This window comes from Fusarium oxysporum, chromosome II (assembly GCF_013085055.1).
Source record: "Fusarium oxysporum Fo47 chromosome II, complete sequence".
NCBI lineage: Eukaryota > Fungi > Ascomycota > Sordariomycetes > Hypocreales > Nectriaceae > Fusarium > Fusarium oxysporum.
Window position 1 is genome coordinate 3,256,059 of NC_072841.1, and position 14,144 is coordinate 3,270,202.

At 49.1% G+C, this 14,144-nt stretch overlaps 6 protein-coding genes across 6 annotated transcripts; 3 read left to right on the forward strand and 3 right to left on the reverse strand.

Annotated features, from left to right (window-relative positions):
* Positions 1-520: 520 nt before the first annotated feature.
* On the forward strand, positions 521-3,762 carry FOBCDRAFT_155340 (muts domain V-domain-containing protein). Its single transcript, XM_031173895.3, has 3 exons — positions 521-650; positions 707-838; positions 890-3,762. The coding sequence occupies exons 1-3, from the start codon at positions 627-629 to the stop codon at positions 3,515-3,517; spliced, it is 2,784 nt and encodes a 927-aa protein (XP_031050680.1). The 5' UTR covers positions 521-626; the 3' UTR covers positions 3,518-3,762.
* A 61-nt stretch (positions 3,763-3,823) lies between these two features.
* Positions 3,824-4,621, forward strand: FOBCDRAFT_257264 (acyl-CoA N-acyltransferase; the record flags this gene model as incomplete). Its single annotated transcript, XM_031173898.3, has 1 exon — positions 3,824-4,621. The coding sequence occupies exon 1, from the start codon at positions 4,013-4,015 to the stop codon at positions 4,619-4,621; it is 609 nt and encodes a 202-aa protein (XP_031050683.2). The 5' UTR covers positions 3,824-4,012.
* FOBCDRAFT_155343 (XFP N-terminal domain-containing protein) lies at positions 4,616-7,590 on the reverse strand. The gene is made up of 3 exons (XM_031173896.3): positions 5,891-7,590; positions 5,636-5,840; positions 4,616-5,587 (listed from the first exon to the last, which is right to left on the reverse strand). The coding sequence occupies exons 1-3, from the start codon at positions 7,433-7,435 to the stop codon at positions 4,878-4,880; spliced, it is 2,460 nt and encodes an 819-aa protein (XP_031050681.1). The 5' UTR covers positions 7,436-7,590; the 3' UTR covers positions 4,616-4,877.
* A 2,556-nt stretch (positions 7,591-10,146) lies between these two features.
* On the reverse strand, positions 10,147-10,421 carry FOBCDRAFT_16350 (uncharacterized protein). The gene has a single exon (XM_059608409.1). The coding sequence runs from the start codon at positions 10,380-10,382 to the stop codon at positions 10,185-10,187; it is 198 nt and encodes a 65-aa protein (XP_059466779.1). The 5' UTR covers positions 10,383-10,421; the 3' UTR covers positions 10,147-10,184.
* A 1,610-nt stretch (positions 10,422-12,031) lies between these two features.
* FOBCDRAFT_215309 (ankyrin repeat-containing domain protein) lies at positions 12,032-12,940 on the forward strand. Its single transcript, XM_031173899.3, has 3 exons — positions 12,032-12,382; positions 12,451-12,591; positions 12,675-12,940. The coding sequence occupies exons 1-3, from the start codon at positions 12,212-12,214 to the stop codon at positions 12,831-12,833; spliced, it is 471 nt and encodes a 156-aa protein (XP_031050684.1). The 5' UTR covers positions 12,032-12,211; the 3' UTR covers positions 12,834-12,940.
* FOBCDRAFT_215311 (uncharacterized protein) lies at positions 12,921-13,966 on the reverse strand. The gene has a single exon (XM_059609403.1). It carries the CDS (start codon positions 13,880-13,882, stop codon positions 13,055-13,057), a length of 828 nt encoding a protein of 275 aa, XP_059466780.1. The 5' UTR covers positions 13,883-13,966; the 3' UTR covers positions 12,921-13,054.
* Between the last annotated feature and the right edge of the window lie 178 nt (positions 13,967-14,144).

Here is a 14,144-nt window from a genome sequence, read left to right on the forward strand (position 1 = left end):
TGAGGATCGATAGTCTCAAGATATGTCTCGGATTATAATTCCTGGTCTCGAGACATTCGCAGTCTGCCGCGTCTTTCTTGAGTTGAGGCTGTCTTCTTCTGGCATGGTGGCAGCTCTTCAGCTTAGCCATGTCAAGGGTCCCTGAGCTAGCTGCTGTTGAACCTTTAATGCGGATCTCGAAAGGAGACTATTTGATGATAAGACTCGTGCAATGTCAATAGCGAGATACACTGTGAGTTCTGATGGTTTGATATGTGAAGAAACGGAGATGTAAGAGGGCACCTCTACCTCTTCAATAGAGGCTCAATCACTGGTGCCCGCTGGCTTTTGTGTCAATTGGCCAATCACGAATCACTAAGCGAGAAGAGAAATGTTGTGCATGTGAATGGATAGCATTCTCAGGAAGGCACCTTTATGCATCTATGCAAGCATTATGCAAGGCCTAACTTATGCAGAGTCATGGTTTCGCGTCACCACTTTAACTGAGAACCCACAAAAACGCGTCTCCCGGCCAATGCGGGAGCTAGTGACGCGACAAGTACAACGTCTCTCAGGCACTTTTACTACGACAAGACCCTTACGTTGCTTGACTTTGTATCAGGAGTTCACAAGACAATCGACTTATTATGGCTTCACGACCAGAACTAAAGGTACCTACCGAAAATCAATTACTTCGAAATATATCCAACTGATTCTATCTGTCCAGCTCGATGACGAGGGCGGCTTCATTCGTTTCTACAAATCATTGCCAGCCGTCAACGAAGACACGATCCGCATCTTTGACCGAGGAGATTGGTACACTTCACATGGCCAAGATGCCACATATATTGCCAAAACTGTATGCTACTTCTGCGATATCGTTCTAAGCAATGCTAAATCCATTTTACAGGTCTACAAGACAACTTCTGTTGTCCGACAACTCGGCCGAAACGACCACTCCGGACTACCCTCAGTCACCATGACCATGACCGTATTCCGACAATTCCTTCGAGAAGCCCTACTCAAACTGGGAAAACGAGTAGAGATTTGGCAAAGCCCTTCCGGTCGCATGAACTGGAAGTGTATCAAGCAGGCTTCGCCAGGTAACTTACAAGATGTTGAGGATGACCTTGGAGGCCAGGTTGAGTCTGCGCCTATGATTCTCGCCGTCAAAATCTCCACAAAGGCCTCCGAAGCTCGAAATGTCGGTGTTTGCTTCGCAGATGCCAGCGTCCGCGAGCTTGGTGTAAGCGAATTTCTCGACAACGACCTCTACTCCAATTTCGAGGCACTCCTTATCCAGCTTGGTGTCCGTGAGTGTTTGATACAGATTGACAAGAGCGAAAAGGAGAAGGATCCCGAATTGTCCAAGCTGAAGAAAATTATTGATAATTGCGGTGTGGCTATCGCAGAGAGACCAGCTGGCGACTTTGGAACCCGGGATATTGAACAAGACCTGGCACGTCTGCTCAAGGATGAGCGATCGGCTTCTCTTCTCCCACAGACTGATCTTAAGCTGGCCATGGGATCTGCTGCATCTTTGATCAAATACCTCGGCGTTCTGCAGGATCCTTCCAACTTTGGCCAATATCAGCTATACCAACATGACCTGGCACATTTCATGAAGCTCGATGCTGCTGCTCTAAAGGCCCTTAACCTTATGCCAGGTCCTCGAGATGGATCCAAAACGATGAGCATCTTTGGTGTACTCAACCACTGCAAGACACCAGTTGGTAGTCGACTCTTGGCACAGTGGTTGAAGCAGCCTTTGATGAGCAAGACGGAGATTGAGAAGCGTCAACAGTTGGTGGAAGCTTTCTATGTTGATACTGAACTCCGACAGACACTCCAGGAGGAACACCTTCGATCCATTCCTGACCTTTACAGACTTTCAAAGCGCTTCCAGCGAGGCAAAGCTAACCTGGAGGACGTCGTCCGCGCATATCAGGTTGTCATCCGTCTACCTGGCTTTATTGGCACATTTGAAGGTGTCATGGATGAGAATTATAAAGACCCCCTCGACGAGGCATACACTATCAAGCTTCGCGACCTTTCTGATAGCTTGGGCAAGTTGCAGGATATGGTGGAGCAAACCGTTGATCTCGACGCTCTTGATCGACATGAGTACATCATTAAAGCCGATTTTGATAAAAGCTTGCGTATCATCCGAAAGAAACTTGACCAGCTTGACAAGGATATTCGTGCCGAGTTCACGGCTTCGGCTAAAGACCTAGGCCAAGATCCCGACAAGAAGATCTTCCTTGAGACCAGCCACAAGGTACACGGAGTTTGCATGCGTCTCACACGACAAGAGGCTGGCTGCATTCGAAACAACTCCAAGTATCAAGAGTGCTCGACACAAAAAAACGGTGTTTATTTCACGACCAAGAAGCTGCAGGCTTATCGTCGCGAGTATGATCAGCTATCTCAGAACTACAACAGAACACAAAGCAGTCTTGTTCACGAAGTTGTTCAAGTTGCTTCCTCCTACTGCCCAGTTCTAGAGCGCCTAGCTGGTGTTCTTGCCCACCTTGACGTAATCGTTTCCCTTTCCCACGCCTCAGTCCATGCCCCTGAGTCGTATGTCCGACCCAAGATCCACGCTCGTGGCGAGGGCCAGACGATACTTCGCGAAGCCCGCCATCCTTGCATGGAACTCCAGGACGATGTTCAATTTATCACGAACGATATTGAGCTTACTCGTGACAAGTCGTCTTTCCTCATCATTACCGGCCCCAATATGGGTGGCAAGTCAACCTACATCCGACAAACGGGCGTCATTGCACTTATGGCGCAGGTCGGGTGTTTCGTGCCTTGCGCAGAAGCCGAGTTGACCATTTATGACTCCATATTGGCACGTGTAGGTGCTAGCGATTCGCAGCTCAAGGGTGTCTCGACCTTTATGGCCGAGATGCTTGAAACGGCCAACATCCTCAAGTCAGCTACGGCAGAGTCCTTGATCATTATTGACGAACTTGGGCGTGGTACATCGACATACGACGGATTCGGTCTTGCATGGGCTATCTCAGAGCACATTGTGAAGGAGATCGGCTGCTCTGCCATGTTTGCCACTCACTTCCACGAACTCACAGCTCTCGCCGACCAGTATCCGCAAGTACAGAACCTCCATGTCACGGCGCACATCGGCGGCACTAGCGCAGCAGCGACTTCAGAAGCGGATGCGAAGCGCGAAGTGACGTTGCTGTACAAGGTCGCACCAGGTGTGTGTGACCAGAGTTTCGGCATCCACGTCGCCGAGCTAGTTCGCTTCCCGGACAAGGTTGTCCGTATGGCCAAACGCAAGGCAGACGAGCTTGAGGACTTTACTACCAAGCACGAAGATTTAGCACTGCAGTACAGCAAGCAAGACGTTGAGACGGGTAGTGCCATGCTCAAGCGAGTCTTGGTGGAGTGGAAGGATAAGGTCAAGGCAGGGAATATGAGCCGCGAGGAGCAAGTCGCTGCTTTGAAAGAGCTTGTTGGGGCAAATGCAGAGCTGCAGGCAAACCCTTTCTTTCAGTCAGTCAAGGCTCTGTAGCTGTAAAGCAGTTATCTTGGTTAGAGCGATATAGCGCGGCAACGGGTCGGTTTGTCAACGGGGCGTTCAGGAAGTCGGAATTAATTATGGGAATATTACGAGAGTGTCTGGACTAGTCAGGAAACTGACCTAGTTGAAGAACATAGTCGCCTTCAGCTAGTTGTCTGGCGAATCACAAGCCATGATTGAGTTGACCAATACTTGTAGTAGCAAATTAGAGAAAGGCTAGTCAGTGTTTAAACCTACGTCTTGTGCCGGCCTGGTTCCTTGCTGTGCTTGTGACAGCATCAGAAGTGACGCGCGCAGTGAGAGGAGATGCTCTGTATTAGTGTTTGCGGCTGACTGGTTGATATCTTAACAGAGGCGAAGATGCTTTTGCTTTATCGGCGTGACTCACCCCATTGGCCAAAGAACTTATACCAACATTCCCTTCATTTTACCTAAATCACAACTTCAACCTTTCACCAACCTTGATTTCTATCACCAACCGCAATCATGTCACCCATAACAATCCGCCCAGCAACGCCCGAAGACATCCCCCAAATGCTTGCCGTCTTCTTCTCCGCATTCTCTTCCTCGCCTCTAAACAAGCGTTGCTTCTCCCCATCATCTCCTGATGTCCAAGCTTTCCAAACCTCATTTCTCCAAACCAACGTCGACGACAAGGATGACAATTTCATGCTCGTCGCAGAGGACGATTCTAAAATCCTCGGCTGGGCGCGCTGGGTTCGCAGAGAAAACCCACCATTGTCGGGGAAGCAGATCGACCCTTCTACGTTTCCTGCTTCAGGAGACCAAGCGACCGCGGCGGATTTCTTTCAGAGGAATGCTGATGCGACTTTAAAACACGTCGCTGGTGAGAGGCATTGGTTCCTAAGCACGATCGCCACTGCAAAAGAAGCACAGCGACGGGGCGTAGGATCTGCGCTAATGAGATTTGGTGTTGAGAAAGCCGATCGAGAAGGTTGGATGTCTTATTTGAATAGCTCTAGCGAAGGAAGGGGCCTGTATGAGAAGTTTGGGTTCAGGGTCGTTGGAACAAGTGAGTTCCCTGATCTGGGCATGACGCAGTATCATATGAAGAGAGAGGCAGTTCGGAATTGAGTGTTTCGTGGGAACCTATTTTGAACGATTCGTATTGCATAACTATGGAAATTCGTAAAAGAGATGAGAAGAAATAGGAGAGCCATAACATCTTGTTAACATGATAACCGACCGTCCAGCAACGCCCACCGTCTTATTTTTGTTGAATTTATTTCATCTATTCGTTTCCGTCTAGAAATCTTTGGTACCGTGAAGGGATATCCAGCGATGGGTTGCATCCGTTTCTCCTTGACCTGTATAATGTTTCTATATCCGTCTATCGAGAGACAAGGCCGTCGGCAACCTTCTTCCAAAGGCCATTGCGCTTCCAGGTCCAGTTCTTGAGGAAGGGAGGGTCCATGCCTGTCTCGAAAGCCTCGTTACGGGCCTGGATCTGTGCATTGAGGAGAGCCTGGCGGGCCGAGGCGCCCCGGTTGTGGAGTTGAGGCATGCGGTCGATAGCATCGATAGCCAAACTGAATCGATCAGTCTGGTTGCGAATGGCAAGCTCGAGAGGCGTGTCGATGTTGCCCTTCTCCTTGTAACCGCGAACGTGGAGGTTGCGGCTACCAGGACGCTTGTATGTCAGGCGGTGCACCATCCAGGGGTAACTGTGGAAGTTGAAGATGACAGGAGTGTCATCAGTGAAGAGGCTGGTCCACTCAGAGTCGGGAAGACCGTGGGGGTGGTCGCTGGGGTGGATCAGCTTAAAGAGATCGACAACGTTGACGCATCGAATCTTGAGCTCAGGGAAGTGCTCAAGCAGGAGATCAATGGCAGCCAAGGACTCGTGGGTGCTAATATCACCGCAAGAGGCCATGACCAGGTCGGGATCCTGTCCAGCATCGGTGGAGAACTGAGGCCAGATACCAATACCCTTGGTGCAGTGCTCGATGGCAGCGTCCATGGAGAGGTACTGAAGATGCTCCTGCTTATCAGAAACGACAACGTTAACGTAGTTGACTGATCGAAGACAGTGGTCCATGACTGTGACAAGTTAGTCAAGATCAGACTAAGATCGCGAGTTAGACATACCAGAAAGCAGGCAGTTGCCATCAGGAGGAAGGTAGATGCGGACAACCTCGGGGCTCTTGTTGGCGACAACGTCGAGGAAACCAGGATCTTGGTGAGTGAAACCGTTGTGGTCTTGACGCCAGACCACGGCAGTCAAGAGGATGTTGAGAGAGGCAACCTTGGCTCGCCACTCAACCTCGAGACACTTCTCGATCCACTTGCAGTGCTATAGGGATAGTCAGTAAGAGTGACATTAGGACAAATCATGTTACATACCTGGTTGACCATAGAGTCAATAACGTGAATGAAAGGCTCGTAACTGTTGAGAAGACCGTGACGACCACTAAGGAGGTAACCCTCGAGCCAGCCTTCACAGTTATGCTCAGAGAGCATCTCAACAACACGGCCAGCCTTGGCAAGATTACCACCGTTGGCATCCTCCTCAAAGTACTCGCCCATCCAGACCTTCTTTCCGGCAGCGTAGACACCGCCAAGCTTGTTAGACTCAGTCTCATCAGGACCAAAGAGACGGAAGTTTGTCTGGTTCTCAGCAATGACATCCTTGAGGAAGACAGCCATGTTGGTCATGCTGGCGTTCATGACATTTCCGGGGCTGTCAACCTTGATGGCATAGTCTTTGAAGTTGGGCATTCTCAACGGCTTCCTAAGTGCACCACCGTTGGCGACGGGGTTGGCGCTCATTCGTCGGTTACCTTCAGGCACAAGAGCACGGAGAGAGGCAATAGGCGCGCCAGACTCGTCAAATAGACGATCAGGCTCGTAGCTTCGCATCCAATCCTCAAGGACCTTAAGGTGAGCAGGGTTTGTGGCGGGGTCTGCGATGGGGACCTGGTGAGCTCGCCAGTAACCTTCCAGGTAGTTGTCGTCAACCTTTCGAGGGGCAGTCCAGCCCTTGGGACTTCGGAGAACGATCATAGGCCACAGAGGTCGCTTGGCCTCGCCGGACTCACGAGCCTCCTTCTGAATCTTTCGAATCTCGTCCACGCAGTGCTCGAGAGTAGCAGCCATAGCCTGGTGCATAGTCTCAACATCGTCACCCTCAACAAAGTATGGCTGCCAGCCATAACCGATGAAGAGGCATTCGAGTTCTCGGTGTGAGATTCGAGCAAGGACTGTAGGGTTGTTGATCTTGTAACCGTTAAGGTGAAGAACAGGGAGGACAGCACCGTCAACAATTGGGTTGAGGAACTTGTTGCTGTGCCAGGCGGTAGCCAGGGGACCAGTCTCGGCCTCACCATCACCGACCATAGTAAGAGCAATCAAGTTGGGGTTATCGAAGACAACACCAAAAGCATGTGAGATGGAGTAACCCAGTTCACCACCCTCGTGGAGAGATCCAGGGGTTTCCGGAGTAGCATGGGAGCCAATTCCACCGGGGAACGAAAAGCTCTTGAAGAACTTTTGCATACCCTCAGCATCTTGAGTCTTGTCGGGGTACACCTCGGTGTAGACACCCTCCAGATAAGACTGAGACAGGACAGCGGGGGCACCGTGTCCGGGACCAGAGATGAAGAGAGCGTCAAGATCGTGCTTCTTGATCAGACGGTTAAAGTGCATGTATGTGAAGATTTGGCCGGGAGCAGAGCCAAAGTGACCAAGCAATCGAAGCTTGAGATGATCGGCTTTGAGGGGTTCTCGAAGAAGAGGGTTCTCCTTGAGGTAGATCATACCTAAGGAGAGGTAGCAGCTGGCCTTGAAGAAGTCATTGTACTGCTGGATCTCCTCCTTGGAGAGAGGCTCGCCCTTGACAGTTGAGCGGGCAATGCCGAAGGGCGAGATAGATTTGACTTCCTCAGTCATTGGGGTAGGGTGATTAGGATATATATATATATATATATATAAGTGATGAGGTTGTAAGAGCTGTAAGTGAGGTTGAACTCTTCGGATGAGAGATGAGAAGAAAAGAACAAAGGAGAGAACTCTATACGCAGAGCTTCCAAGACTTCTTATATGAGAAAGCTGAAAGGGTTGCCAAGGAAAGAGGAGAAGAGAGGTAGGTATAGAGCATAACGGGGAGTGCGGTGAGAGAACGCCGAAGGGAAAGGCTATGCTATTCCTACCTGCTACATGCTACAACATGTATGTACATACTATACCAGGCTTAGTTTGAAGTGTTTGCCGCAGATTGGGTAGGGTAACGTAAACCCATGGCCCATGGAGCTACTACGTATGGGTAGACGGCCGTTGACGAGATCAGCAGAGGTTACAGCAGGATGGTGATCCAATTGGAGTACGAGGGAGATGGGATAGGTTTTCTGCACGGCTGAGGGCGAGGGCGAGGGCGAGGGCGTGGGTGTAAATTACCACTGTTACGGATTGGATGGCACGTAGTACCGCAGGAGGTAGCTGGGCGGCTCAAAGTTCAGACACAGATGGGTAATGAGATGAGCGAAGGCCAAGATAGTGGCGTGCGTGGGGGACGTTCTCAATTGCCTAACCTACCCTGCCTATTCAGAAGAGGCATAAGGAGCGGAAGAGAGCAAGGAAGACGGACCGGACAGGACAGTGGAATGGGATGGGATGAGCAGCGAAGTGGTCTGCCTGGAGGACGTCGATATCTCATCCTCCGCCGGCGGCACAGAAGGGGAGATCGGTATAGGTACCCAAGTAAGGTTGGCTAGCTTATTAGCTCTTGTTTCTAGTTGGCACATATGAGCCAAGAACGAGTCAAAGGTGGATAGCTTTGACACGTTCTGGAGCTTCGGATGGTGACGATGGTTGTTGACGGTCGTTGCAAAAAGTGGTCTGATGTATCTTTGTATCTTGATAGTGTTTTTGCAGCCACCAAAACGGGGACGGGCATTGCTAGCGCCACCTCCCGCTGTAGGTATATTCCCTTGTGTTACCGAGCTCGTGCTGTGAGAGGTGCTGAGGATTGTAATCGTAATCACTACGAAAGTCAATCGCAGAGTCAAATTGGTCAAAGTGCTGATGGGCTTGGTAGAGCCAACGAGGGCGTTTCTAGTATAGCAGAGTATAGTGTAGAACCGTTTCGTAACCCTTGATTCGTGGGGATAAATTGAGAGCAGGCTCAGGAGTCAGCAAGCAGGTTGAAACAGACAGTGCCCAGAAGGTTCAGAATGTGGCATGTTAGCTAGTCGGGCCTTATTTCACGTCGACAGTCGTTTTTTGACTATCAGTAGCATAATCAATAGGCAAGCTGCTTGATTTTCCAGGTCACAGATGGCCACGCAGGACATGCTTGACATCTGACGGGCAGGGGACGAAGCTGGAGAATGGGGAGCTTTGATTGGGGCCCCAGGGGGGAAAGAAGAGAGTTTGACAGGGGTGTAATAATCAATGGATCATGGCCATCCATGATGAACCAAGGTGGAGGAACGAGGAGGAGGAGGATGTTGGGAGAGGCAGACTCAGTGGGAGGACCCGGCCGCTGGTGGAGACCCGCTTACGGTTTAGACGGGTGCGGGTGCCGGAAGTACACGGGTTTAGTCAGTCTGTACTTGCAAATCCACCCGAGCCAGAGGCTAAAGTCAAGTACCCGTATCCTTTCGTCATGTATCGTCTGTGGCTGATCCAACTAACATCTGATGTTAGAACACCTCAAGGACTGATATCATGATACTTTTACCCTAGCCTCAATTGTACGAGAATGTCCATCTTTCAATTTTTCTCATGATGGCATCTCATATCGGGTCGGTAGCAGCTCACCCGACGTGTTTGGTGGTCTGAAATGCAACGCAAATTGGCCGCCTACCAGCCGATTGGGTTCCCAACCAAAGATTGGGGATTATGAAGAGTCAGTTTGTGGCATGCTTTATGAGTTATGATAATTCCTGGGCATTGTCTTACTGGAAAGGAAACTCTGCTGTACCGTACAGTACTGTAGGGTTACGCAGCCGCACGCAAAGGGCGGACCTGTGACCTGTCCGAGATGCATACCTTGGGTCAGTGAATCCCCAGCTTCTGAGGTCATACACGAACCCTTTTGTCTCTCTGACTTGTTGGACTCAACGATGGTCAATCATTTCTCCAAAACCTCAATATTCGAGTTGATCAACAAGGGCCTCTCTTGGTCCTGAGCGTTCCGGGGAAGATATATCCACTTACTCGTCTCACAAAGCGCTTCCTCCTCTCCTCTCCTCTCCTCTCCATGCATGCACGCCCTTCAAGGATGGATGCAAGCAACTCATGGTGGACCTTTTGGTTTTGACTTTGACCTCTCTCTGTCTGTATCCTCCATTTTATCCGACGTGACCGCATGCACCGTCCGTACAGCTCAGAGGTTGATGGTAATCTAGACAGTCTAGTCCGTCTCATGCATGCACGACACCCGCTTTGCCCTGATCTGATATTACGTCTCCCGCTAAAAAGCGATCCGCAAAGGATTCGAGTCTTACCCATCAGTGGAAAACTCGGCCAAATCCAAGCTTGAGATTTCGATGTCGATCAATTGAGAACCAAATTTGCCATGAGGTAGTCTAGGAACTGAACTGCTTTGAGTAGAGAGCTACCCCTCATCTTGTTGGTAGGATCACAAGCCGAAGTATCCTTTCCCGCCGGATCCGACTGTTAGTTCAGCCACCCAACATCAGAAGTACAAAAATATCAGGGGAATGGAGATCGTAGCAATGGGCAAACTTGGCAACAATCCCATTCTGGCTGGGTTTCTTCCATCGCTTTGTTTTTGAAATGCTGCTTCGGGTAATCCAAGCGTGGTGTTGAAGATCTCTAAGAATATGTAGACTACATGTCGTTCAAGGGCTGATGCTATCGAAAGCGGCCTCATGCAGACCCCGAAACGTCCAAGATGCCGATTTCGCTCAGTTTTCGACAACAGACACACTTGTCAATTGTCAATTATTTGTGTCTGTCTGTCTTTTGTTAAATGCTCCAAGGATGTCACAACCAATTGGGTTCCCTCGACCCTTGCTCCCTGTCCCTGTCAGACTTCCACATCGTGATGGGGGCTGCATGGGGAAAGTTGAGCGACGAGCATTTTTGTCTGGTCCAGGTGGTTCTTTCAAAAGAAAATGGTGTTTTTCCAGAGACAAAAGGTGTCTCTGTAATTGCTGGCATCAGTCAGCAATGACGAAGAGAGGTTCAGGGTCAGGTTGGTTTTATTGCATGTCGTGAGGCTCGAATCACATGCTTGATGTCATATCATATCATATCATGCAAGTATCGAGACCATGTTCAATGTGCAATGCAGTGTACCATGATAGATAACTAATAACAATTCATTTACCCTATGCTCAGGGACCTTTACCAACGATTGATTATCCAGATCCGCGGAAAAAGCAAGGACATGTTACCAAAGATCTGTAAAACAATCCCCAACCCCCGCATTCTCTGTCAACTATAAAATGTTGTTTAAATGATATCCATGGTCCTGGAACTTAACGGCCCTTTTGAGGATATCAGACATAACCGATGTTGGGCCTTGAAGAATCGCATGATCACTCACTACGGTGCTTGCGATACCCAACTGCAACCCCTTATTAACCCACGCGGCAATTATTGAGTTGGAATGGATGGAATGTAAACCACACGTTTTTTGTCTTCGGCTCAACTCCTCCAATGATTTAGATGGCTCACAAAACCCTGACGTAACGTAAGGTGCCCCCGCGTTGTTAGTTGACTTTTTGCTTTTATATATCCCACCCATCTCCCTCTTTAATGTTTGACGGTAAAGAACCATCATCCTCTCGATCAAACTGTCCCTAAAGAGACGAAAAAAAATATCATCAGAAGAAAGGCGAACACACAAAAATCATCATGAACCCGATCGTTGACATTGCGCATCGTCCAGAGACGCCAAAACCTGACCCGCCGATTCCAAATGAGCCAGACAATGGCGAAGGCGATGGTATTACAGACTTTCTGCACTAAATGCAGTATGAAATGAACATTTGAGATAAACGAGTGTACCTTACGGTAGGTTCTCTGATGATACTCACTATTTTTCGACTGATCAGAAATGGTTAGCATGAAACGAATTGATGCTCTACTTTCGGCGTTTTTGAACAATTATCCCATTGTAAACACAACTGTACGAGAATGCATCGTGATCACATTATTTTCCCATTGTTAGTCTATGAGCGAAATACGAGACTCATTATCGGTGATGAGACTTTTTCTTCTTCTTCTTTTTCTTTAAGAGTCGTTGAGCCTGGGAACTTGGGCACATGAGTTTTGAGGTCAGAGACCACCAAGGGCGTGATGCAGATGAGTTTGAGTATTGATATCACGAAGAATGACACGAGAGCAACTGGAAATAAGATTTTCCAAGAAAGGCAGCTTAGCAAATAGTTTTGCGCAATGTTATTATTTTATGAAAACGTCGTTATCATCTGCTTTTGAAGTGCGCCTCCGTAACTGTCCCATTAAACTGCCTTACCGGCATTTACGCCATATAATAAAGCCATAGCATACGTCATTTCATTCAACCTCGCTTCATAACTCGGGGCTTCTTCTCCATCATCACATCAACACCAGGAGCACCCAGAATCGAAATTTTCCTTGTGGCTTACTTACGATTTTGGAATTTTGCGCTCATTAACCTTGCCAACCGAGACATCACATAAACGTGTCTAAGGCAGCAATAAAGGCACCATCATGAGCGACGCTTCAAACCAACCAGCCCGCGCGGGATCTCTCACGCCGGAGATGATAGAATTCGCAAGCAGGATGTACGATGCTGCGAGAAAGGGAGACGTGGCTACGTTTGAGCAGGCTCTCCCAGCAGGCCTACCTCCAAATCTGACAAACGACAAGGGCGATACTCTGGTATGCCCATGATACTCGAGTATATCTCGAGCAAATTTTCTTCAAGAAGCTTGTGCTGACAATCGAAGCTTATGCTCGCTGCGTATCACGGCCACGCCGATTTAGTAAAGGTTCTCATTCAACATGGTGCGGACCCTAATCGTCTCAATGACCGAGGGCAGAGTCCTCTCGCTGGGGCAGTGTTCAAGAAGGAAGACGCAGTAATTCAAGTGAGTCATTCTCTGAAGTTATTTCCGGATCAAAGTTTCTTTCTAGAGAGGAACTGAATCGCAATACTAACAATAAAACCAAGGAGTTGCTAGATGGCGGCGCGGATCCTGAATACGGGCAGCCAAGTGCTGCTGAATGCATCGCAATGTTCAAACAGGAGGATACTTGGAAGTCAAAATTTGATGGAGCCCCCGGCAAAGGACAGGCTGGAAAGACAAGGGAGGCCGAGGGTAAAGAATGATGGTCTAGGTTTGAAAACTCCGGGTGAGTCAAGTTACTTGTTATGGTACCTGTCGAGGAAAGGAACCTTGCTACTTATATCGAGAATACACAAAACATTGTAATGAAGCGAGATGGTTTGAATGGTTCTATTGATGAGTAAGGATTCGCGGGGAGGGCTAATCAAAAGAATCTGTGAAAGCGTCCTCAATTGCTGTGTGCACCAAACTTCAGCGTCAATCTCTAATTTGCCCCCTGGTGTCGCTGGTGATGATGAGGATTCTGCTCCATTGCATCAGCGAAAAGCACTGTAGATACATGCTCGTCCCAATGCCTAATGAGGCCCGATACCCAACTCAAAGCAAGTTCCATCTTTGCCCGTCCCTGCTCGAGGATGGTCCTTTGCTCGTATCCTTCTCCGGCCAACCTGAAGATGAAATCCAAGTAATACATCATCTTCTTCTCGACAAGCTCCCTCGGAAGGCCACCATCTCTATGCTCCATGAGGCGACAGAGCTCAAACATATTTTCCTCGAGGGAATCCCTCATTTCCAGCATCTCTCCCTCGTAGATGCGTAGGTCAGGAAGGTTGACGAGGAGTAAGCTCAATGCCGCTGCGCCTTCTTCCCAAGTGCCGTCCGCATGATACGACAGCTGCCGATCTGGATTCGGATCAGGGTCAGGTAGTGGGGGAAGCTTATTGCTACAAAACAAGCCCCTGACGTGTAATACAGGACGGTTGGGTTGTGAGTTCCCTTCTCGATTTGAGAGCAAGAGTTGGGAATGAGTAGACTTCGCCCCTAGAGTCAGAGAGGGATGGTCTAGGACCAAACGGACAGGGAGGTGACATTGCAGGGGCGGAATCGCAGGTTCTAGACACTGTAGTATCTTTGTTTGTGATGGAGATGGACTAACTGTGACATGAACTTGATCATCCGACAATGGAGGGGTTGGCAACGCGGGGGAAAGGCTAGGGGTCGGCAATGAAGACTGGCCAGTTTCCTTGTTGCCTCGATCTTTGAATAAGCTGCATAGTACTCGAGCAGCGATTTCCGTGTCAGGGTCGGCCATGAACAGTGCTGTAGAATATATCAAAATATTGATAGGCGTGAGAGGAGCCGCATGTGCTGGATAGAACTCGAGTGTATTAAAATGAATGATCTTGTAATAGTACTGATCGGAGATGCGGACTTCTAAAACAGTGTGCCATCTTGGTGATGTTCGTCAAGAGATAAACTTCTGTTTTTACAAGGCTTAATTTGCGTTAACTTTGGAGTAGTGACGACTGACACGCACCCATATGATGGGGGGCAGAGGCCCAGCAACGGTCTAA